Genomic DNA, 22,659 nt, shown 5'->3' on the forward strand with positions numbered 1-22,659 from the left:
GGTTCTGCATTCCTGTCCCATAACTGGTGAAAAAAACAGGATGGAATTTTATTCCTACGCTGGGGGCGCAGTTTAGGCGTCTTGCAATTGACGTCTCTTTGCCTGCCCCTTCTTTTCTTTTTTCTTTTCTTAGTTTCAGAAATGCTGTTAACTTTAATTTGTAGAGTTGCTTCCTGGGAATGAAAAATCGATGGGGGGCTATCGCAGTGTGAAATTCGACTGTCACTATTGAGCTATAGAGTTACCAAGATGTCTTAGAAGGTAAAAAATAAATCGTGGCCCAGCAAGTGCTCAGCTGTGCTATTTCAAAGGGGATATGAGGCTGATGGTCTGTTAGAGGGTACTTCAGTTAGATGGATGATGATTCCCTGTGAAATATTGGAGTTATTCCATAGGTAAGAGAAACTTTAGCTTATAAAACACAAACAGCTGCCTTCTAGCAGACGAATTCTGCCCTTAGATGTGTGAGCAGCTTATCAGAGAGAGGACTCGTCCCTAAAATTAGCCTGTTGTGTTTAACATTGTCTCTGATGGAGCATTGTGGATCTTGCCGTGTTCCTTCTGAAAATATTTTGAGGATGTGACTGTTTATTCACATCCCTTAGCTATGCTGCAAGAATTGAGAGTCAGGGACTGATACTATTTTTTTTAGGAAATGTTTGTGTGGTGCCCAGATGCTCTCAAGAGAAAAGTAACAATTATCTTTACGTAGGCTGCATTCCCTGTTTGGATGAAAGTGTTCCTTTGAAGAGCAGAAAAGGGATCATGTTGTGTCCCATCCGCTGCCAGGTTGCTGTCTCTCTCCTGCATCTGCTGAGGGGCAGCCCTGGCTGCACAGGGCTGGCTCTGTTCTGGTGGTGACAGCGCTACTGCTTTCCTTGGCACTCACGGACTGTTGTGGCAGGACTCAGTAAGTGTTTGTGCTCTGCCAGCTGCTGTATGACAACAGGATGGTTGTAATTACAGCTCTTGGTAGTTTATGCATTTCTTAGGCTACAGTTAGTAAGTATAAATGTGAAATAGGACTTCAAAAAGGACCAGTTTGAGTTAGTTCTCATTAAACCATGTCAGGGATAGCTGTAGAGTGGGTAATTATTTCTCTTACACCTGCATGCACAGTTGCAGTACCACTGAGGGGTGCTTACTGCTGCAAGGAGGAGCATTAAGACACATTTAGTTGGAGCTTGGTAAAGATTTCCCAAAGAATTTAATGACAGAAGAATTCATTGTGCTTTCATATCTCCTTCAACTCTGTAACACAGAACCCAGCACTGCCTTTACTGGAGAAATGTAATAGCAAGTAATGTAATTAAAGTAGTTTAATATCCATGTTGATTTTTTGTCCTCACTTCAGTGTTGTTGCTTTTCCTAACCTTACACCCCACTGCTACAGGCACTTCATCCTATTTCTCCATTATCTTTTTTTCTTCCTTTTTGATTATTTTGTCTGCAAAAAGCTGTTGTTTCCTGCACAGTTGCATAAGCATTCCTGCTTTTTCCTCAGATAGCCAGCTCGTGACCTGTCCTTCCACCGTACTGCTGGTTTCCTCTTCTAGCTCTGGGACCACAAGTGGTTATATGATACTAATGTGCCCTGGCCTCCTTTAATAGCCTCATGTTTCTTTTTGAAGGCACGATTACCTTAAATGATGCTAATTCTGATCCTTTCTTTCCCCGTAAAGGAAACAGCAACAGTGTAAAAGTTCTAGGGCGGCAGCAGCAGTTGTAGGAAGCTGTCTGGAGGATGTGTTACCGCACTGCCCTTGTGTGCCTCCAATCAGCGGTCGTGAATGGAGGTTCTGGAAAGCATATCACCTCCACAGTAAAGCCCTTAAAAGGCTATAGATGAATCCAAGTGCTGCTGTAGTAGCATAGATATTTCCTGTTTATTTCAGTCGTTTGGATGGGGGCCATGGGAGTAGAAGACATTTATTTAATTGCTCACAGAGGCTGGCTGCAAGACTCAGCTGCCTGTCCAACCTTCTGAGCAACTTTCAGCCCTAGGAATTTGCTATTCCTCTTTCACTTCATGGATATTTTATAATTTTGTGCCCTGATCATCCAACCAAAGCTACCAATAATCCCAGACCAGCTCCAGGCCACAGTAAAATGACAAGTTACAGCTGCTGTAAGTCTTCCAGTAGAAAAATAGACCTGCCTAGCTATACATGGAGCTTGGTCATAATGCAAACATGTTTACTTGTGGATGGAGGCAAGTTTCAGTAGGCTGGAACCTTTAGCCTGTGTACCTCAGCAAGGAGAGGACTTGCATTTTCCATTTCCACTTCCTGCCTTTTGAGGCTCTGGCTTGTATTAAGGTAGAGACCACAATGCACCTTCACAGATCTGTTAGAAGTACAATTAGGGTCAGCAGGATGAAGGATACATTTGCAAAATGAATTGAGATATTAACACATTAGATGAGTAATTATTTCTCTTTAGAAACACTGTTTAGAGAATCATTTTCTGATTCAGCCTGTGCTGCCTCAACAAAACCTTGCTGCAGCAAGCCACTTTTCCAGAGCACGGCTTTTTCCTTTATCGCCAAAGCTGCTCCAGTAAAGCAATGGGATTGCATTTATTTTCTCTTTGGAACAGCGAACATAGTCTCTAAATCTAATCAGAATGACCCATGCATTCTTTCTCCCAGCTTTCATGTCGAATCATAATTGCTCAAATGGCACATTTAAAATTTTGGCGCAAGCTCAGACTTTCACTCGCCGCCTTTTTAAATCAGTCCCAGTGGCCAGTGGATACTGCGTAGCCCTACAAATGCATCTAAACATGCTGACTCCGAGGCTCCTTCTATTCTGAATGATCAGCGGTGCCATCTGTCTCTGTTTTGATTGGGGCTGGGCACATGTGTCCCAGCAAAACACGGGCCAAAAAAACAGAAGAGAAAGAGCCAGTGCCTGAATTTACTTCCTGCTTCTGTAAAGACATTGTTGGGTTCTGTGTTACGGAGGCGGGGGAGAGATGAAAGCAAAATTAATTCTTCTGTCATTAAATTCTTCAGGGAATCTTTACCCAAGTCCCTACTAAATGCAGCTTAAAATGCCTTCTTGCAGTGGTAAGCTCTCCTCAGTGGTATTGCGACGGTGCATGAAAGTGTAAGAGAAATAATTCTTCTGTGGGGGAAAAAAAGAGACAACATTTTTGGTTTGCATCAAGATGAAATTAGTCAGAAGCAAACTCTGAATTTGGCAAGCAGATGCCAGTATTAACAAGTTGTGCGAGCAAGTATAAAATAGAGGCGCTCGTGACTGGGAGTGCCTCGCAGTCGTGTGTGTGTGCCCTTGCATGCACCCCGCTCCAAATTCACAACTTAGAACACGGAAATTAGAATGGGGAACATTGCATTATTCATAACTTGGCAACCAGAAGCCGGGGCGCTTTGCCAAAGTAAACTATTCTCTATAATTACAGGTGAAGCAACATTCTTTAATATCTTACAATACAAAAACATACATTAATCAAGGAAAGAGGGCTTTTTTTTTCCTAGAGGACAATAAATTAGCATCCTTGCCAATTTCCTCAATACATGTGACAATGTTTTACAGGATTATAAGTCAGCCTCTTTAAAGGAGGTTAGTCTAAAAACAAATAAACCAAATAAATGAGATTTTTAGCTAAATAAAGGGGTAGCCAACTCCTAAAACACTGATGTCTTGCCAGGAGATTTACTTTTAGCATTGGCAGTCTTGCAGACCCTTTAGAGGGTCTAAACTTCACTTGGTGTGATTTGACATGGCTCTTCCGTAAACAGCTTTGCTGGGCAGTTTTCTACAGCAAGGGATGCTGCAGAAACCCCTTCTGCTATAACCAGCTCATCTAGTGAAATAAAATCTCAGTACATTGTGCCAGTCCGGTAGCCCACATGTTGTGGGGTGATTCACAGTCAATCTGCCACCAGTGCCTGACATCGGGCTTCTTTCAGAGATGTAAGATACTGAAAATGCCTGAGCTGTATCTCTTTTCTTTTAAAGCCACCTGTCACTTTTCTTTTGAAAAACTTACACGTCAGTTTAAGTGTTTTGCTTGTTAGTAGCAAAGGGGCTTTTTCAGCTTTATGTTATGTTCTTGCACTCCAGTAAGTGTAAAAGGCCTTTGAGTCTGTGGATGTCCCACTGACTTCAGTACTGCTCACCCACATCTGCCAAAATAAACTCCCCGTATCTTTAGCTCTTGTACTTGTTGCAGGTGATGCTTGCTAAATTGAAAGTGGGGACAGATTCTTTCATCAGGTTGAAAACGAAAGCAATTCTTATCCCAAAAAACATAGGGGTGTTTACAGTTAGTATTTGAAGCTCAGATAGTGAGGGAGTTGTGTTGAAGACAGTGTATGAGTGAGAGCTGAGACAGCATCACTGTGCTCTGCCATTCTGCAGTGCTCCTGGGTGTCACAGAGCTGTGCACAGCATGTTAGAGGCTAATAAAACAGGGACTCCTCTCTGAAAGAGTTGCCCTCTCACCCAAATGTAAATTGGCTGTGAGAGAAGGCTTGCAATTACATGATTGTGCACTGATGTTGGGGTCATTTTATCAAGTCTTGAAGATTTGTGCCCCACAAAGTGAGGACTGCACCAGGCTTTCTCTCCTGCAGCGTAGTGGTGGTTATGATAATTGTCATCTACAGCCGTGGTTGGATATGGCCAGGGGCAATTTCTCTGCTCCTGGAACCTTGCTTTGGTTTGACTCTGCCTTCAAAGCATCGACCAGTCTGTTTCTAATATTTATGATATGTAAGCTGCTAGTGACATGACCTCTGCCCTTGGTGCAGGGAGGTGGCATGTATGTTCTGCAGGGTTCTCCACTTTGGACAAGGGAGGATAAAGGCTTTGTTTAAAAATAAATACATCACGTTCAGGTTTGTCAGTGGTACTGTACATTTTCCTCTCTGCCAGTCTGTGTTTACAGGCATAAGAAAGCAAAAATAAATGTATGAGGAAGAGAGAAGGTCAGGATATCAAGTGTCAAAAGTAGCCCATGAAATTTTATTGGTGGTGCATTTAATCAGTGCTAAGCGTTTTTTACAAGGTACACACAAACAGTGGAATTGTAAAAATTTATGGAATGCTGTGTACAGTGTGGCCATTTATGAAGAAAGGAAAATTTATATCCAGTTGAAATAAACCAAAGGGGAATGTTTTATGGAGACTCCTCAACAGCAGGATACATCAAATGAGATCTGGATAAGATAAGGATGGGGTATTTGCAGGGGCTTCTTTGAGGTGTTTTCCGGCTTCTTCAGCAGCTAACAGTTTGCGTTTTTCTGTGGCACTCAAACAGGCACGATGCTGGATGCAGGGACAGTGTGGTGTTTGTGTTTTTCTGTACAGTGGAAAGGAAACACAAGTGAACAGCTGCTACTGGTATCTGTGCTGCAAGGCTCTCGCTCTTGGGCTTGTTCCAGTACAACAGTTTCTTGAGCAGCCCTTAATATCCAGCTGGGAAGGGTTAACTGAAGCCAATCACTCTGACATCAGCATTTTTTTGTTTCCTTTTTGGTCCAGTATTTTGTTGATGATAAAGCACAGACATAGTCAATTGAGAGATTCCAGAGCTGCAGAATCAGAGATAATTTAATTAACGGAATTGCTTGTGATTGCCCACTGGGACAGCGGGTAGGAATTGCTCGATTTAATTTGGAGAAACAAAGATCACATGCATGCTAATGTTTAACAAATAACCAGTGTTTGGGTTAAAGTTTTTTAGCAAAGAGGGGGGCAGCCATTTCCCAGGGGAGATTTCCCAGGAGGTGATTGCTGCCTAACAGCTCAAAGCTACAGATAGGTCCTTTTTCCTCTTCCATAGTATTTCTGTGCACTTCTTATGGCCTTTTACCTGAATAAAGCAAGGATTTTCTCAGAGAAAGTGTTCTTATTTTCAGTGCTCAGGGGGAAAATGCTATGAATAGTAGAAAAATACACATTGGGCACAAAGACTGAAAATCATCATATGCTGTCTGCCCAGTCTCACAGACTTGCATCTTGATACCCAGAATCCTCAGCTGTGACTGCCAAGGTGTGGAAAACTTAACCACAAAGTCCAGGGAGAAGTACAGGACCCAGCTTCTTCCACGAAGACCCCTCCCTTCCTGTTTTTGCTCTTGTATAAACATTCTCGTTCAGGCTCCCATTTGTGGTGGTACCACAGCGAGTCTCTGCTCCAGGAGGGAGATCCCCTCTTGATACATCCTCAGCCAGGAAGGACAATTCAGGTATCAGTGAGGCCTCTCACACCTGCTGGAGCAGCACCAGCACTGGGGCTCAAGGTATTGCTCTTGGCAGCAGTTGTGCTCAGCAGGTCTCTCTGGAGGCTGATAAATGACGTTATCCAAACACGTCAAATCAGAGCGCTGAGGCGCAAAATTGTTAAGAGTCCTCCTCCATCCAGTATGCGGTCAAGGTAAAGCAGAGAGCCAATTCCTTCTCTGTGATTCCCTCTGCCTCACTTGGCAGGGTAACTTGTACACAGCCTTCCCCCGTTCATGGCACTTGGCTTTCTGACCCTCACTCCACCCTGGCGTTACCCTGTAAAAATTCTGCCCAAGGCTGCTCCCAGCTGTGTCCAGGCAGGCGCACACAAGGTGCACACACAAGAGGGAATCCTGAGGGAGTTCCCAAGATTGCTGCTGCAGGAAGAGTTGCTCCTAAGCGATGCTTATCTTTAGGATACAAGCAGCAGGTTGACAGTAAAATGACACTAAATGGAATGGCATGTGAACCGAGTGTGCTGGCCACCACGGGAGCCAGACACATGGGAAGTGACTCTCGTCTTTATTCCATCCCTGGAGGTAGTTTCAGTTTCCTTTATTTACTAATGTTCTCCCTATTTCCCTTGACCTCATTTCCTCCAGCTTTTCGGAAGCAACCATGCAATTATCGCTCACTTTGGGTTGACCCTTGGCTGCCACGTCCCTTGTTGCTGCTGCTCCAAGAGGTTTTCCTGAAGTCTCAAGTGCAAAATACTCACTTACAGCCAAAACTCCTATCTCTCATGTGACGTAGGAGCTGTGTCTTCAGCACTGTGCTGTGCGTCAGGATTTGTCCTGTGAGCTTGCTTGGCCTGGAGAACATGGAGTTTAAATTCTGTCATAGCTGAGCTTTGATCAGTGCTGGGAGATATTGCAGTGGCTAAAGCTCCCTCTCTTACCAATGCACCCCAGTCTTGTTAATAAATGTATATTTAACAATGTCTGGAGCGTATGAAGTGATAATAACTAAATCAATACCTCCCACATTGATTGTCCAGGATCCCTACAGCATGACGCACGCAGCGGTGTGGTAATTTTCCAGCTAACTAGCACCCTGATCTACAGCCCTCCTATTGATTGGCCATTGTATCAGGCAGCCTCTGAGCATTATTGCTTATACCTCTATTCAGCCTCCTTTTCTGATTCATTCGTTTATTACTGGACAGGTGCGATTATCTCAGAGTCTTTCCGAAATTGGCCAGTGGGGTCAGCTGTTTAGATTTCTATAAACATGCCATTTTCTATCTTCTCTAGTTGTTGCAGTGGCAAATTTTTCCTTTTCAAGTTTTGTCTGTTACTGGGCTGGGACTGGGGGTGAATGGGCATTTGCTTGTATCTGCTTAAGGAATCAGCTTTTCCCTTTCCTTGCTGAGTTGCCCACCTGTCTGAGGAGAATGGATAGCTCCACAGATGGTAAAAGGAGAATTTAGCGAGGGTTGAGGTTCTGGTTGCCACCTGCTTTGGGCAGGAGTCATCACATTCACTCTTGTCTTTACACCTCCAGTGCCCTTGCGCGTGCAGGAAAGAGAAATGGATTCCGTGAAGTCAAATTCAACTGCAGCCTTCACCCAGCATCAGTTCAGTGATGGGCCAGACTGGAAGAGAAACACTTTTCTCAGCCAACAATAATCTTCAAGCTATAAATAAATAAATCTGTTTCTTCCTTGGACAAAACTAACACCTTTCTAGACTTTCTTTGAAAATGCTAGCAACTCTTCCTTGCGGGTGAGAACTCAAGCTGGGATATAGTAATAATTTATACCAAAGAGCAGGAGCAAGTGGGTGTTTTCACAGCAGGGAGGACTGTCTCCTACTGAAACTCTTTCATCTTGCTCCCAAGAATGTTTATTGATTCCAAGACTTGAATCCACAGTGTCCCTGTCCCCAGACAGTCCTCACCCACTAGGCTATCATGGGACATTTGTATTTCTTTGCCTTTTTTTTTCAGTTTTAAAATTGTTACCATTTCCTAGCAGTTGTCACTTGCAATGAATCTCCTTCTGATGAAGATCTCAGTTAGCTCATGCAGAACGTGTCTCATCTGTACAAAGGCAGGAGTGAAGTTGAAGGAGCTTTGTAACACTGGTAGTTAACCATATGCATTCCAGCAGCTTCACTTTCTTCTGAAGTGTCATATCAGAAAAATCACCCAAGATCTCTTTGACTAGTTCTGTTACGAAAGCCTTGGGAAAAGCCAGTAGAATCAGCTTGTGGGAGATAGCCCAAGTCCCTCCCTGCGTGCCAGCAACAAGTGACTAATGAACAAAGGAGTGAGTGCCTGCCTGCAGCGAGAGTGCTGAGATTGCAGCTCACTGTACTGGCTGTAGTAATTCCACTAGACCTGTGTTTTAGCCACCTGTTGATGAATCATCCTCTAAAAAGGTAGAAGACATAGGTGCCACTGTGGGTTATCTTGTGATTGATGATGCACCTTCTGGTGTTGAAATGCTCTTCAAGAGGTTCTTCTGAGCTGGAGTCTGCTTGGAGATGCCAGAAAGTTACTGGCATACATGAAAATTGTTGGTTTGTTTTGTTTTTATTCGAGAGAGTGAGAGCCTTTATGTGAATGCTCTAAACCTTTTCTGGGGAATACTTGTGGGCCCCTCCCTAGGCGTGCACTGCGTAGAAATTGGATTTTGCAGCATGCTGGAGTGACACATCCTTGTCTGTAATGCTCCCTGCATTTCATTTGCTAAGCATTGCTGTCTGCCCTTGCTTTTAGGTTGGCAAGTTGCTCTTTTCACCAGCCTTGCAGAACCATGAAAATACACTTGCCTGGCCTCAGCGCAGTGCTTCTGTGACAAAAGAGATAATGCTGCCCATCAAAAATGACCCTAGGAAATGGGAAAACTGAGATTGTAAAGCTGCCTTTATAGCCACCCTGTTGGCACTGTGTCCAGTGCTTTTGGTTTCTCTGTTTTTTTAGTATTAGAATCAAAAAGCTGGGACTTTGGTTAATATAAGCCATTGTGTTGATCCTGTGTAATGAGCTGATTTTGCATTTCACAAGGCTGATAGCCAGCAAAGGCCTCCATTCTCTAAAGGGAAGAACAACTCCTATTGCCCACAGAAGGTTATCTCAGCAGCTTTAAAGCAACTATAGAACTTCGTCTCAAGCATGTGGTCCTAAGTAATCTCTTAAGGGAGACAAGAAAAAAGGCACAAAACAAACAAACAACCCCAACAAAATATCTGTTCTTTAAATGTCCGTCTTGCTTTGTATGAAGCTGTCAACCCCAGCACTGGTTGTGTTCTTTTGTGATGTGTTTGGAAGTGTTTAGAAAGACACTTGAAAGAATTCGCACTGGGTTTTAACCCAAGTTGGATGTATTAGTTTGAAATACAATGCTGTTTCCTGTGCAGTACCTTTTGAGGGATTCTTTTCCCCCCAAACTCTTAACAGTCTTGTGTGCTCAGTGATGTTCACTCTCCCATCATCTTTTGCAGAATTACAGAAGACTCTGCAGTGACAACATTTGAAGCGTTAAAGGCTCGTGTCCGTGAGTTAGAAAGGCAGCTTTCCCGTGGGGACCGCTATAAATGTCTCATTTGCATGGTGAGTAGCACTCCACTTGTGGTAATGAATCAGAAATGTCTTGGTATCTTTGCCGAGGAGGAGAGAAGCTTTTCTCCTTTTTCAGGCAGAGTGGGGGAACTCATCACCAATTAGCCTTCTGAATTAAGGTCTTAACAAGTGCAATGAATTACATTGTTTCCACTGGTATTTGTAGCTGTCCCTCTATATCAGGGGCAAGAAAGGCCCAACTTCAGAAGACTTTCTGCCTTCCTGTAGAAAACTCCCAGATACCAGCAGCCTTTTCCTGCATGTGCAGATTTACATATGCAGGAGAGAGCAGAATCTGTGATCAGAGACTCACCTTCACTGATTTGGGAACAGGAATGCTGCCTGAGCATTTAAAAGTTGCCGGTGTCCTGCATGCTCTCTGGTGATGCTGTGGCCTTCCTCAGGAAGGGCAGCAGCTCCCTCTGATGGTCCAAGCCTGCAGGGCTCTGCATCTCCTGTTGGGTTTGTGTTCTGAAAGCAGAACATTCTGCTTGGTGGAGAGCTCCCTCTGCAACTTCAGCTTGATGCATGGGCTTTTCTCTCCCAGCCAGGCTCACAACTTGGAGGTGTGGGAGTGCAGTCCTTGCACCCATCCCACAGAAAAGATGACAGCTTGCTGCTGATTTCCAGAGGTTTGTCAACAATGATAGAAGATACTCGAGAAGGCACGTCAGCTGAAATAGCAGCAGCATTCTTGGGATGTAGTTAAGCTGTTCCTGCAGAGCTGAGTTGTGATAAGGGTTGATCTTACCCTGTCACTGGTTTTTGTATGATCTGGTGACCTTTCTGATGAGAATAATGGCAGGTGGCCAGAGCAACTTGAGATGCTTTTGCAATAACTGTGTTGAGCCAGGTCACCACTTTGAGTGGATTATGGGCTTCCAACAGGAGTTCTGGGAAGTCAAGAAAAGGAACTGCAGGAGACTTTCTGCCACTTCTATACAAACATTATGAAAATACAACTTACATGATACACAAGTTGGTTCTTTTAGCCAACTTTTTTAACAAAATACAAGACAGTGTTACCCACATAAAAAGGCATTGTGATGGGGTTGGGAGTGAAGAATCACTAGATCCCTGCTATGGAAGTAACCTATTTGCTTCTTTTCCTCAGGACTCCTACACAATGCCCCTGACTTCTATTCAGTGCTGGCATGTGCACTGTGAAGAATGCTGGCTGCGGACTCTGGTGAGGCTCTTGACTACTTTCTTGTTGACTTACAGCCTTTTTCCTTTCTTCTCAGATACTTTCTTCTAGATTGCTATAGGGAAAGGTGCTTTTTGCTTTATTTTAAACAATCTGAGTGCTGTGCTTCCAGATTTCCCAAGCCTGGCTGTTTAACACCCCACTCAAGCTTTGACATGAGAGAGTTTTGTTTGAGTCGTTGTGATCCAAGTTCTGTCCTGCCCCTTGCTTTTTCTTGCTCTGCTGAGGGAAGAGCTCTGTGTCAGGGACTACCTTGCCTTTCAGTGATTTCCTGTGGGGCGTCCATGCAGAGAGGTAAAGCTGTGAGCAAATCCAGGGAGATTTCATGGAATGGGTAGCTTCTGAGAAACGTGATATTCCCTTGGAGGAAAGGGAATCATCTTCAGGGGAGAGGATATGGAAGGGAGCTTTTATAATGTGAATCTATGTTTTTTAGGTTATTTGTAATAGCACTGTGTGGTTTTCAAGCCATTCTGTTTAGAAGATTGGGGACTACCTTGAACATTGAGTGGGTGACCCAGTGGAGTACTAATCTATACATTTATTAAAGGACATCAGGTTAAAATTTAAGGTGTTATTAAATAAAGTGTTTTCCTGTGTTAAAAATGTGGGCTTTGTAATCAACCTTTAATGTCCCCTCTGCAGCTGATTTTCAAGCTTTCATTTTGTTCAGGCTGGGGAGTGGAAAATAGTCAACTGTGCTTTCTAGTTCTCCTGTTAGCAAGATGATACAGTGTTGGGTTGCAAAAAATGTAAGGGAATGCCACTCCTAAAAACGTGTTCCTGGAAGGCATTACTCTACTTTATAAAACACATTGTGTGCTTGGAATTACGATTAAGTTGATCATGCTCCTTTAAATCCTGCCTTTTAAAAGTCTTGTCCAAGAAAAGTTACCAGGATGGTGAAGTGCCTGTGGGCTCGAGTACTAATAGCAACTCAATAACTTGGCTATCCCTTGGGCTGTATTTTATAGCTCTTCAGCTACACCCCATCACTATTTACATTATACAAGCTTTTGTAAACATTTTAGCAGCATGTTATAAAAGACGCATATGTGGGTACGTAGCTGTGAGGTGTCTGGATGAGTATGTGCTCTGCCACCTTTGCTAAGTGAAGAGTGATCTTGTCTTTCAGCAGTGCTACAAGCACAGGATAAAACACTTAATTTCCTCTTCATTTTCTTTACTCCGAAGTCTTTGTCTTCTCCTCTTCCCACCAGCCTCAAGTCATCTTCTAATTCCATGGCACCAATTTCAGGCTGTTCTTAGGCTCAGCAACAACTTAGTTCAACTTCAGTCAGGTCCCTTTTTGTCATGTTCACCAATCACAGCTGCTCATGAGAACGGGGAAACTCACTCCAGGGGCTCAGGGATTAACATTTCCCTTGCAGAGGGGAAGCCATCTCCCCCTAGAATTCCGTGAGAAAGGTGGCGAGGAAGCTGGCTGTGTGTGATCTGCACATGGCTCTTCTGCTGACCAGGCAGGCAGGATGGGAATAGGCCAGCAAGACATCATGTTAGGACTTGGCACTTGCATAGGGGAAGCAATTAATAAGTGGCTACTCATGTGTTCCCCAGTCCTAGTCTCTCCCTGCAGCCCCAAATTTATTAAACCAGGCCTTTTCACAAGGCATGCTTGCACTCCCTCTCCCATCTCAAAAAAAATTTCCCAGCCTGTGTTCGCATGTTTCTAATGTAACCATTAAAATGTAGCCTGAAGACAGCAATAAAAACCCTGGAACGCCTTGGTGCTTTTGTGTCTTGATCAAAGTCAATGTGTGTAATCTCGTTAAGACTGCCCTCCTTCCCCCCTCCTTTTTTATGAATTTAATGGCATACAGCAGCTGGGCTCAGTGTTTAATGCTTACCAACCTGCATTGTTCTAATTAAGGTATCTCCTTTTATTTCGGGCACAAAAGAGACTCTTGTTTTTTTTAACAAGCGAGGAGCTGTGGGATAGTGTGTGTAATAATCGCTGCTGTTACCTTTCCCTGGGTATAAAGCTGGCTCCCCAGTGGGGTTGGGAGGAGAGAGCCTGCGCATGCAGCACACATGGAAAGATTTGGCTGGGGGAGAGGGGCAGCATTTTTCTTCTGTTGTGCAATAAACAATTTGTTGGAGTTAATAGGAGTTGGAGCAGGCATGTTGTGTCAGGCTTCCGGCCCCTTTTGAACAGTCTGGAGATCTGCCATCCATGTTGGTGAAAAGTCCCCTTTCTCCTGTGTGCCTGTGGTTCACATGCCTGGCCAAGATCTCATATTAAATTAGTGTGAGTGTGTCTGAGAGAGCAAGGATCATGTACTGAACAAGGCCCTGGAACTGAAGGCTCACAGTGCCTGGGAGCACTTCTGAACCTCTGCAGGGTATTGAAGACAGGGTGAAATTTGATGCTCACAAGTGTCTATGGACCTATGGTTTAAACATTTTCTAGGATACGATACTACAATGATCTGAGCATCTCACTTTAGTGGTGTTTAGGGCACTGATGAGGATTGAGTCTTTAAATGCTTAGACTTTATGAAAATAAAATTTTTAGACTTTTGGCTCTGGATGTTCAATTCCAAATTATAACTGTTCTATTGGTAAGGGCAAGGGAGAGACTTTTAATCACTAACTCTACAAATGATTGCTGGGCTCTTTAGCTTAGGTACCATTATACTGGAGCTCAGCACGTCAACTGGCTGTAAGTTCTGGGGTTGAAACATTGACCATAGAAGAGACTCCATCTCTGTCTGCTGTTGCTTTGTCAGATTAATGTGAAGCAAAGGCTGGGGTTGCAGAAAGGGACCTTGGAGATGCCTTAAGAGAACCAAGATAATGGAGTGATTTACCTATGATCCCTTTTGGAAACCCTGAAAACATGTGGAGGTTCTTCAAAGATAGGAGAGGAAATGGTGTTGCAGGAGCGAGGTTTAGCCTGGGCAGCAGCACGTGGAGTTCCTTTCCCTGAATGTCAGTGGTCCTCATGGTGGGTGTCCATCCTCAGCTGGTTGTTCGACTGCAGCCTGAGTCAGCCCGAGTCTCCCTCTGTAAGAGTCTGCCCCTTCTCCATCCTTCCCCATTAACTGAGACGGACCCTACAGGTAATAGTGGGTGAGATTGTGTTTTCCTTCTCCTGAGGAGAGTCCTCTAACAGAAGAGATTGGCCATCTACTCTAGTGATTTCCTGGGGAGGTTTGGAGCCTCCATCCTTGGAGATTTGTGAGAACAGACTTGATGTGTGTCTGTCATCAGTAATTCAGGTTGAGGTGATCTTGCCCAGGGAATGGGTGGCAAGTTCTTGACATCCCTCTGAGCTGTAGTTCTGTGATTTCCCAATCCTTGGTATCCTTCTTTATGAAGTAAATAGAGTTAGAAGCTAAGTCAGGCTGGTTTTTGCCAGTGGTGGAGCTGTTGGTGGGTGCAAAGGCTGAAAGAGGACAGGTTTATCTGAGCAAATGCAGTTTACCAAGTTTCCCCCATCACCTATACAAGCCAGATCCAGCATTTCCTATGTGAGTTTGCTGACTCCAGGCTTGTGCTTGCCCGTCTTGGGTTTATTTGAAAATGACAACTACAAGAGCAGGAGAAAATCACTTCTAAAAAGCCTTCTTCATCACCAAATGCTTCCAGGGGATCCATCGATATATATGTGTGCTCTGCAGTTGACACATTTATATCTTTGGTAATTACTACATTCTTAGCCCTGCCACATTTTCTAGGCTCTAGTACCATGTATCCCATGTGAGCTGGAGTAGTTCTGCACAAAACAGCACAGATACAGAGCAGCCCTTCAGTGTGATTTCTCAGAGCTTCAGCAACATACAGGGACCTCCTGAGTCAGCAGCTGCATGGAGGATGCTGCGCTTGAGCCTTTATGATCTCATCTGCCATGAGGTTCTCTGGTAATTAATTAGCAATTTTCAATTCTGGCCTCCGGCAGCCTGTGGAGATGAGCTCCACCCTTTGAGGAGTCTCCATGAAGCAAGTTGTTCTCCTGGTGGTTTAAACCCATTACCTAACAGCTGGAGGGTACCCCACAATGGCAGTGGAGGACAACTGTTTCTCTGGGAATTAGCATCTGCCGAGAAGCAGCTCCACGCTTGGTGTGGAGGCATGGGTGGGAGAGCAGGCTGACGCCTTGGTTGAGAATTGGATCTTGACATTCAACTCCTTTCCTGGCAAGAAGCTGGCTCTTGGTTTGGGTCCCTCCTGTCATCTCTCTACTTTGATTTTACTTCCTTTGCCTGCTCTGTTTGTGTGTCTCTTTATTCTCTGTGCGTGGTAACATATTCTGCTTGGAAATTGCCCATTTTTAGACCCACAGGACAGCAGGAAGTGCCTAAATCCTTCCTTGTGAGTTTCCTTGCTTTAGCCAATTTATAGCAGACGTCACACCATTTTTTTTAAGAGGCAACTTTAAGACAAACTACTCCAATCCTTCCTGGCACCATGTAAGCCCTAACGACTTTTCAACATCTCAGCTCTCGTTAATGCATTTTTCAAACTACTACCCCAAGTGATTAGCCTGTATTGTGGATCAATCACTTGCCAAATTTTAATTAAGAAAGGAGGAGAAAAAATAAACTCCATCCTGGTTCCAGCCCCATTTCTTTGCTTTGTAACAGCCCTGGAGCAAACTTCTTGCAGCAGAGTTTTATAAACCCCTCAAAACTGGGGTTTATAATGGAAAAGCTGAGGTGGCCTTTACTCCAGCACACACAGCTATAACACATCAAGGCTTTTCCATGTAGCTATGATGAAAGGAGCAGAAGGACCTGGAAAAAAAAGAAAAATAAATGGCTGACAGGTGGGACTTATTATTCCACAGCATTTTTATTTCAAGGGAAAAGTTTAGTAACCCCAGCTGGCAGGTGAGCAGTGGGGGAGCAAACGCTTTTTCATTGTGCCTGTGCCAGCATGTGTGTGTGTACAAGCTTATGTGCCTCTCCACAAGAGAGGAGAGCTTAATCACTGGTGCAGATAAATGTTGTACACCTACACCAAAAAGTAAGGAACAAGGTTCTGAGCAACTTCAATCTAAGAAGTAAAAAATCAGGACTTAGTTCTGAATTTACCACACATACTTACGTGTGCAGAGGAGGACAGTTTCGTATGAAATAAAAGAAAAATTCATCCCCAAGTGTCCAAAGTGTTAGAGAGACCCAGAGCCCTGGGTCCAGCGTGCCACATGCAGCCTGCACAGCATTCAGGCCAGGCTGCTGAAGGTTTCCAGGATGCAGTTGTTCCCTTCAGTGTACCCAGGCTTCAGAGCTCAAGGATGAGCTGCACTTCCCACATGCAGGTGAAGCAGCATCCACCACTTCCCCAAATCAGTCTGTGATCATGTAGCTTTTGCAGAAAATAGGTCAAGCTCCATGTGGTTGTGTTCTGCTTTGTGACATGTTTGAAAATTTGTCCCTGGCTATGTATGTGCAGCTCTCAGCCTTAGGTGGGAGAGTGGATCCCCCTAAAGCCATCAGCCTGCGGTGCAGAAAACAGATCTCTGGGACAAGATCCCAAGGTGTCTGGCAAGATAAATCCAGGCATCTTCCCTTTCCCTGTAGTGTGAGGGAATTGCATACTTGACCTTGCTTTGCCATGCCAAGAGAGCAGCAAGGATGCAGTTGGTTTCATCAGGCTGGTTCTGCCATCCCTGTGGGCTGAATGTGGAAGGCTGGTGCTTATAATGAGCACCTGCAGCCTTTGGTTGGATGCTTTGCTGCCTCTTGCCTGTAAGCCTGTCTTAGGAAGGAGAGCTTGGACACAGATGTGGGCACTAGTCACATCTGGAATGCTTGAAGTCCCCATGCACACTTCTGCTTGTCAGGGCACACAGGAAAGCTTGAACAGGCAGCTGCTAACTGCTGTCCCTCAGACAACATGCTGTGAGTTAATTTCTCAGCACCTCCCTGCCACTTCATTTGGGACTCCTTCCAGCTACAGAGATGATGCCAAGAGGGCAACTAGATGCAACAGGTGCCTCCAAGGACAAGGGAACTGCATGAAACGGAGCAGAGACTCAACTGAAACAGGATATTTTGTGGCATTTGCATCCAGATTAGTGAGCCCCTCCTTGGTAGTGCTGCTGTGTCACCACAGTGGCAGACAGGGCAGATGTTTAGATTTTTCTCTTTCATGTTTCCACCATTACTCTGCATGTCCCCATTTTTACTGGGACGTGCAGAGTAGAGCTTGCCATTTCTAATTCTAGAGATCCAAAGCTGTGATGTTGAGTATAAGCAAAAAGACATGTTAAATAAACAGGCTCTGCCAAAGTCCAGTGCAGTCAAGTTTCCATTTCATCAGCATTTTAAGCCTTTCCTTTGAGTTACAGTTTGCACTTGCTCCTCCCAGAATCCAGCATGCCAAGTCCACACTCAGTGAAGACCACTGCAGAGGGCTGCATGATGCATTGCACAGGCACAGTGGGATGGTCCCTGCCCTGGAAGGCTGAAAATCAGTAGTTGTCCCAAAATAACTAGAAGGATATGCCTGCAGGCATCAGCACCGGTGTTAGGTGTGCCATCCAGACCACCAGTGGTCTGTCCTTCAGACTGCCAGCTTGTCACTCACCCTGAGAGTGATGCCCAGGGTGTTTTGGGTGTCTTTTACATTTCATTCAACTCTAGCTCAACAGGACTTTGTGTGTGGCTGGTTTAGATCAGGTGCAGGTGCCCGTGGTCCCCACGTGTGTTCCATCAACAGCTGAGCCACTGGCAGCGAGGGCTGTCAAATGGGACCTGGTTGTTCAGAAGTCCAAAGCTCAGGGAATGGTGTGCGAGTCCACGTCTGCCAGGACTTATGTGCAGTGGGAGCAGGGAGGGAGCTGGTTCCAAACTGCAGTAGGACTCAGTACTACAGAACCAACATGACATGTAAATTTTCTGTACCCTGGGGCTGTCTCCTCCAGATTCTCCTTAGTCCAGGTAGCTTCAAGGGGAGAAGGCTTCTGTCCTGTCTTTGCAGGTGTGGTCACAGAACAGAGAGGACCTGTTCTAAGGATGCTTGCCTTTGGTAAGCAGCAGTGCCAGCTGCTCTGCTAGGGATGTACCCAAGTGCAGGTAGCAGTCCAAGTGTGGCAGGTCATGGTCCTGCCCTGCTGCTGCTCTCAGTGCTGCAGGTACTGCAGCAAGCCCTGCTCAGGGAGAGCAGCAGCACCACTGAACCGAACAGCCTCAGCTGTGCCAGAAAGCCCCATGCAAGCCTGCAGGCTCTCACAAGGGGTTGCATTCCTGGCAGCTCACTTGTCACACCAAGTGCTGCAGGAAGGGCCTGTCTGACAGCAGTGAACAAAACTTGGGGTGCTCTGGCAGAGCCTGTGCTCAGTTCTGAGCATCAGGAGGTCATGTTAAGGCTGTGGTGGGTATGAAAAGCCAGGCCATCCCAATTTCCCACACTGCTGGTGCTGTAGATGGGACGCTGCCTCACAGCAGAGCCATCTTTCTGTCGTTTTTCCCATCAAGTGTCTGTCACATCTGCCAATCTAATGATGACCAGCTTAGGTTGACCCCGATTCTGAAGCTTATTAACACCTTCTTGCTTGTCAGGCTCAGTGATAGATGGCACATCAGCCCTTGTTTTATTTCATGTACTGTTCCTGTCGGCCACCCATTACCCCACCCCAGCTCACATCAATTGGCTGTTTTCAGCTCACCTTGGCAGAACAGACTCACCTCTGCAGCATCAGTGTGAGCTGGGGGGGATAGGACAGGGGGTTCCTTCTTGCCAGCAGCTCATAGGCTTTTGCGGGATGGGCGAGGCAGTGCCCCATTGCACGGCCCTGAAAGGGATGGTCCAAGCTCCCCGTGAACCAGCTCAGTCATCCCTGCTGAAAACTTCACTTGTTCCTGCTGGGTTGATTTTCTGCATGTTCAGTGACCTGAAGTGCTCATTGAGGGATGCAGGTGAGCAAGGGAAACAAAAAGGAGCAGATCTCCCTGGCAACCAGTGGTGACAGCAGTGCTGAGTTGGGTTACACACCTTGGCTCTGGGTTTCAGCCCCCTGCAGAGCTCCTGCTTGTCCAGCTGCCTCATACCAGGGACTGGAACAGGACAAGGGGCTTGCAGGGCAGGCAAGGAAGGCACTGGGATTCCCCTTCACACATCTTGTGCTCACTGTTGGAGGCCATGGCCCTGCCTGGAGGGCCTTGCTGCTCCTGCGATCCCAGGCCAAGGGCAGGGATGTCCTTCACGCTCTCACGCTGTGCATCTCATCTGCTGGTTGCAGGGTGCCAAGAAGCTCTGTCCTCAGTGTAACACCATCACGTCTCCTGGAGACCTTCGGCGCATCTACTTATGAAGGACCCAGCAGGAGGGCGGGACCCAGCGACTCGGCTCAGCTCATCACACCCAGGGGGAGAAGAACGACCACAACAAAAAAAAGACGTTTTAAAATTAAAAGAAAAAACAAACCAGAGACTCCAGACATGGACTCGAGGACACAGGAGCAGTGGGGAGCCTCGGCTGCCAGGTCCCGCAATTTGAGACCTCCTTCAGCATCTGCAGCGGGCAAAACCAAATCCTTTGTTGTGAAGCCCCCTTTTTTAAAACCAGTGTTCCCCATCACCCGTTCCCTGGAGCTGGCTTTGCATTGCGGATGGCTTGTGAGCTCTCCTTTGGACTGTGTTGTTGACCACTCTGCCCGCAGGAGACTGGGGAAGGGACCCTTGACAGATGTTAAATAACCTGTAACTTGTGTTCTTTGATCAGTTTTTGTTTTGTTTTTATTTGTTTTGGTTTGATTTTTTTGTTTGGTTCTGTTTTGGTTTTTTGTGGTGTTCTAGTGATAACTAAAAGGTTTAAAGAAAAAAAAAAACACACCCAGGCAGAAATGAAGCACATGTAATATAGATTATATATGTTTACAATGTTGTGTATAAATGGGATAGACTCAAACATTACATACTAATAAGTTTCCCTTTCTTTTCTTTGGGTTGTATTTTTTTTAAAGAATAAAAAAAAATGAGCAGAGAACATTAAACCCATATTTTTCTTGGTTCAGCAAAGTTTTGGCATTAAAGTCATTAGTTTAAAAAAAGTATATATATACATATATATAATATAAATGGTTTAATGTTCTGTGGTGTATATTTCCTCATTCAGATATGAAGTTAACAGCTTTTAGTAATGGCTGTAGCATTGCCCATAACTTACAGAACTTATGGGGAGTAGAGGAGGTGGATTTTTGTCATTAGTTGTAGCTAATGGGGCTATTTATAATAGAATCGTTATCCCCGGAAAGACACAGCTTTTAACTCCTCACCGGGGGGCCAGGCAGGACAGGGGGAATCTGGCTCAGCCCCCTTTGTCTTTCCCAGCTGGGGAAGGGGCAAATGGTGAGGAGCTGGAAGGAGGGGGTCTGTCAGAGCACTGCCCTCTCCCCTGGCTGGGAGTGCCTGCTCGAGGCTCCGGCTGATCCCTGTGCTCCTTCAGGCCATAGCCCCTTCCCCTCCCTGGCCTGGCTTTGATTTCCTCCTCTGGGCAGTGTTTCCTGGCTGAGGATGCCTGGGCTGCTCAGGAGGGTGCTGAGGCAGGACAGTGGGGATGGCAGGGGGCAGGATGGTCCTGCTGGTGGCTTTGCCCAGAGAGACTCAGCCAGTTCCCTTGTGGGGCTGCCTGGCAGAGCCGTGCAAGCCCTGCAGAGCCAGCCCTGCCCTGCTCTCGCTTCCCCCAGCTCCCACTCTCCTGCAGCCTGCATTTTTCCTGAGAGGTTTTGGCACTAGGGCAGAGAGCCAAGACAAGCCCTGTCTCGTCCCCACTGCCACCCCCGAGGTCCAGCAGAGACACTCTCAGCTGGACCTAGAGGTCCCCTGCAGCCCCAGCTTCTTCCATGCAGTCTCATCCTCATCCCTGTCTCTCCCGTATCCTCAGCCTTAACCAAAGCTGCCATCTGGCCTGGATTTTTATTGTTCTTTCTTTTATTGTCAGGATCCAAAAAACAGATACTGACCCATTTCCCAAGGCCTTGGGACTTCTCCCAGCCCCACACCATGTATCCCTGCCACAGCTCCCTGGGCAGTTGTGGGGTGCCAGCTCACTGCAGCCAGAAGACCGGAAGATGGGAAAGCTCATCTGCCCCACTCCTTTCCAAGCAGATCCCACCTGGCAGCACAACATAGCTGAGTCATTTTAAGACAGTCTGGAAACAACAGTGGATGAGGGTTTTGGAGTTGGGACCCCAGTGCTGCTGGGCTACTGGGGTATTTCCAGAGAGGGAAGGACTGGGGATGCAGGATGCATGGGGGATGTGACAGTCCCACTGCTGCTTCCCTACCCTGAGCTCTTTGCAGAGAACAGCTGCAGCCTTGGCATCTCCTGAGTGATTTCAGAAGGATCCCACTGCACCCAGAAAAAGCCCAAATGAAATTGAAGGAGCTGTTATTTCATAAACATCTCATCAAAAGGTGACAATTCCTAATTGGGAGTTTCCGTTGTCTCCAAGCTCATAGTGGTGTGTGGCCTCTGAGACCAGAGAGCTGCAGCCCTCTCTGCTCGGGGACATGTGCCAGCAGAGCTCCTGGGAACCAGGGGAAGCTGAGGCACCCCAGAGGGTCCTGCCTCCACGGGGAGACTGCAGGTAGGGGCTGTCACTGCAGGGTAACCCTGCGGCCAGCAGCACAAGGCAGGGGATGGGCAGGCACGCACAGCTCAGGCTGGATTTGTAAAGGGAAAAAAACTTGCAGGGCACATGGCTGAGCTGGGAGTGTGCTGGTGCTGAGGTCTCAGAGATGGAGAGGGTGCAGCCAGGTGGGTTTGAGAGGCAGCCAGGAAGGGCAAGAGGGCAGGACACCCCAACCCAGGCCTTCCTTGGAAACAGCCTGGCGCCTTCCCAGGACCTTTCTGGCAGGTGTTGTGGACCAGCAGTGTGCTCTGTGTACCAAGTGTAAAACCATATGTAACTAGTCATTGGTTCTTTGTTTTGGGGTTTATTTTTGGGGTTTTTTTGTTTGTTTAAATTGTAAAGCCATCCCCTGTTTTCAAGGGGGAAGCTGCAGGGGGAATGCTGGGGAGAGAGGCATCCAAGTTTGTACCAGGCATCCGCCACTTCCCCTCTTCTGTAATGAGTTTAAATGATTTTAAAAAAAAAACCTGAAATATTGGAGTTACCTATCTTTGCCCAAAGAATCCCAGTTGCACAAAGCGATATTCCGGTGTGTCAATGATTGTGTGTCAGTGTATACTATACAAAGAGGTACTTGTCACTCCCGTTTGTAAACTACATTTGACATTAATTAAACAAGTATAAATCTTCTCGGGCGCTTTCTGCCTCTCTGTGTTTCCCTTTGCAGGCGAGAGGCAGCGGAGGAGACACCCCCCACAGGCTGCAGGCACTGGATGTGAGTAAGGTCTCGGAGGGGAGTCCTGGTCCTGTTTGGGATGCAGGGACAGATGCAGGGGGATGCTGGGACACACGCCAGACCCCACCATGGATGGGTTCCCCCAACTGGCCCACCCTCATAGAGCCAGGAGGGCAGGGCGAAGGGCACCCCTCAGGGGACACCCCCATAATGAAGTCTCATCGGCTGCATTAGTTGGGGGCAGGAGACGCCCAGCCCCAACAGATCTATACATCCTGCATTAGGGGCCCCTGGTGCAGTGTAGGGTTACCCCGACACAGGGGCTGGGAGGCTGCTGGAGGGGGGGGGGGGG

At 46.3% G+C, this 22,659-nt stretch overlaps 1 protein-coding gene across 7 annotated transcripts in view; it reads left to right on the top strand.

The window, feature by feature from the left end:
• Positions 1-22,261, top strand: part of RNF220 (ring finger protein 220) — a 220,625-nt gene extending 198,364 nt beyond the window's left edge. For all 7 annotated transcript variants that reach the window (XM_048312572.1, XM_048312577.1, XM_048312576.1 and 4 more), the window contains 3 exons: positions 9,704-9,812; positions 10,936-11,010; positions 19,238-22,261. In XM_048312572.1, the coding sequence (XP_048168529.1) occupies positions 9,704-9,812; positions 10,936-11,010; positions 19,238-19,309 (256 nt within the window). In that variant the 3' untranslated portion in view covers positions 19,310-22,261. The remainder of the gene's footprint in view (positions 1-9,703; positions 9,813-10,935; positions 11,011-19,237) is intronic.
• The last annotated feature ends 398 nt before the right edge of the window (positions 22,262-22,659 follow it).

This window comes from Corvus hawaiiensis, chromosome 9 (assembly GCF_020740725.1).
Source record: "Corvus hawaiiensis isolate bCorHaw1 chromosome 9, bCorHaw1.pri.cur, whole genome shotgun sequence".
In the NCBI taxonomy this organism is placed as follows: Eukaryota; Metazoa; Chordata; class Aves; order Passeriformes; family Corvidae; genus Corvus; species Corvus hawaiiensis.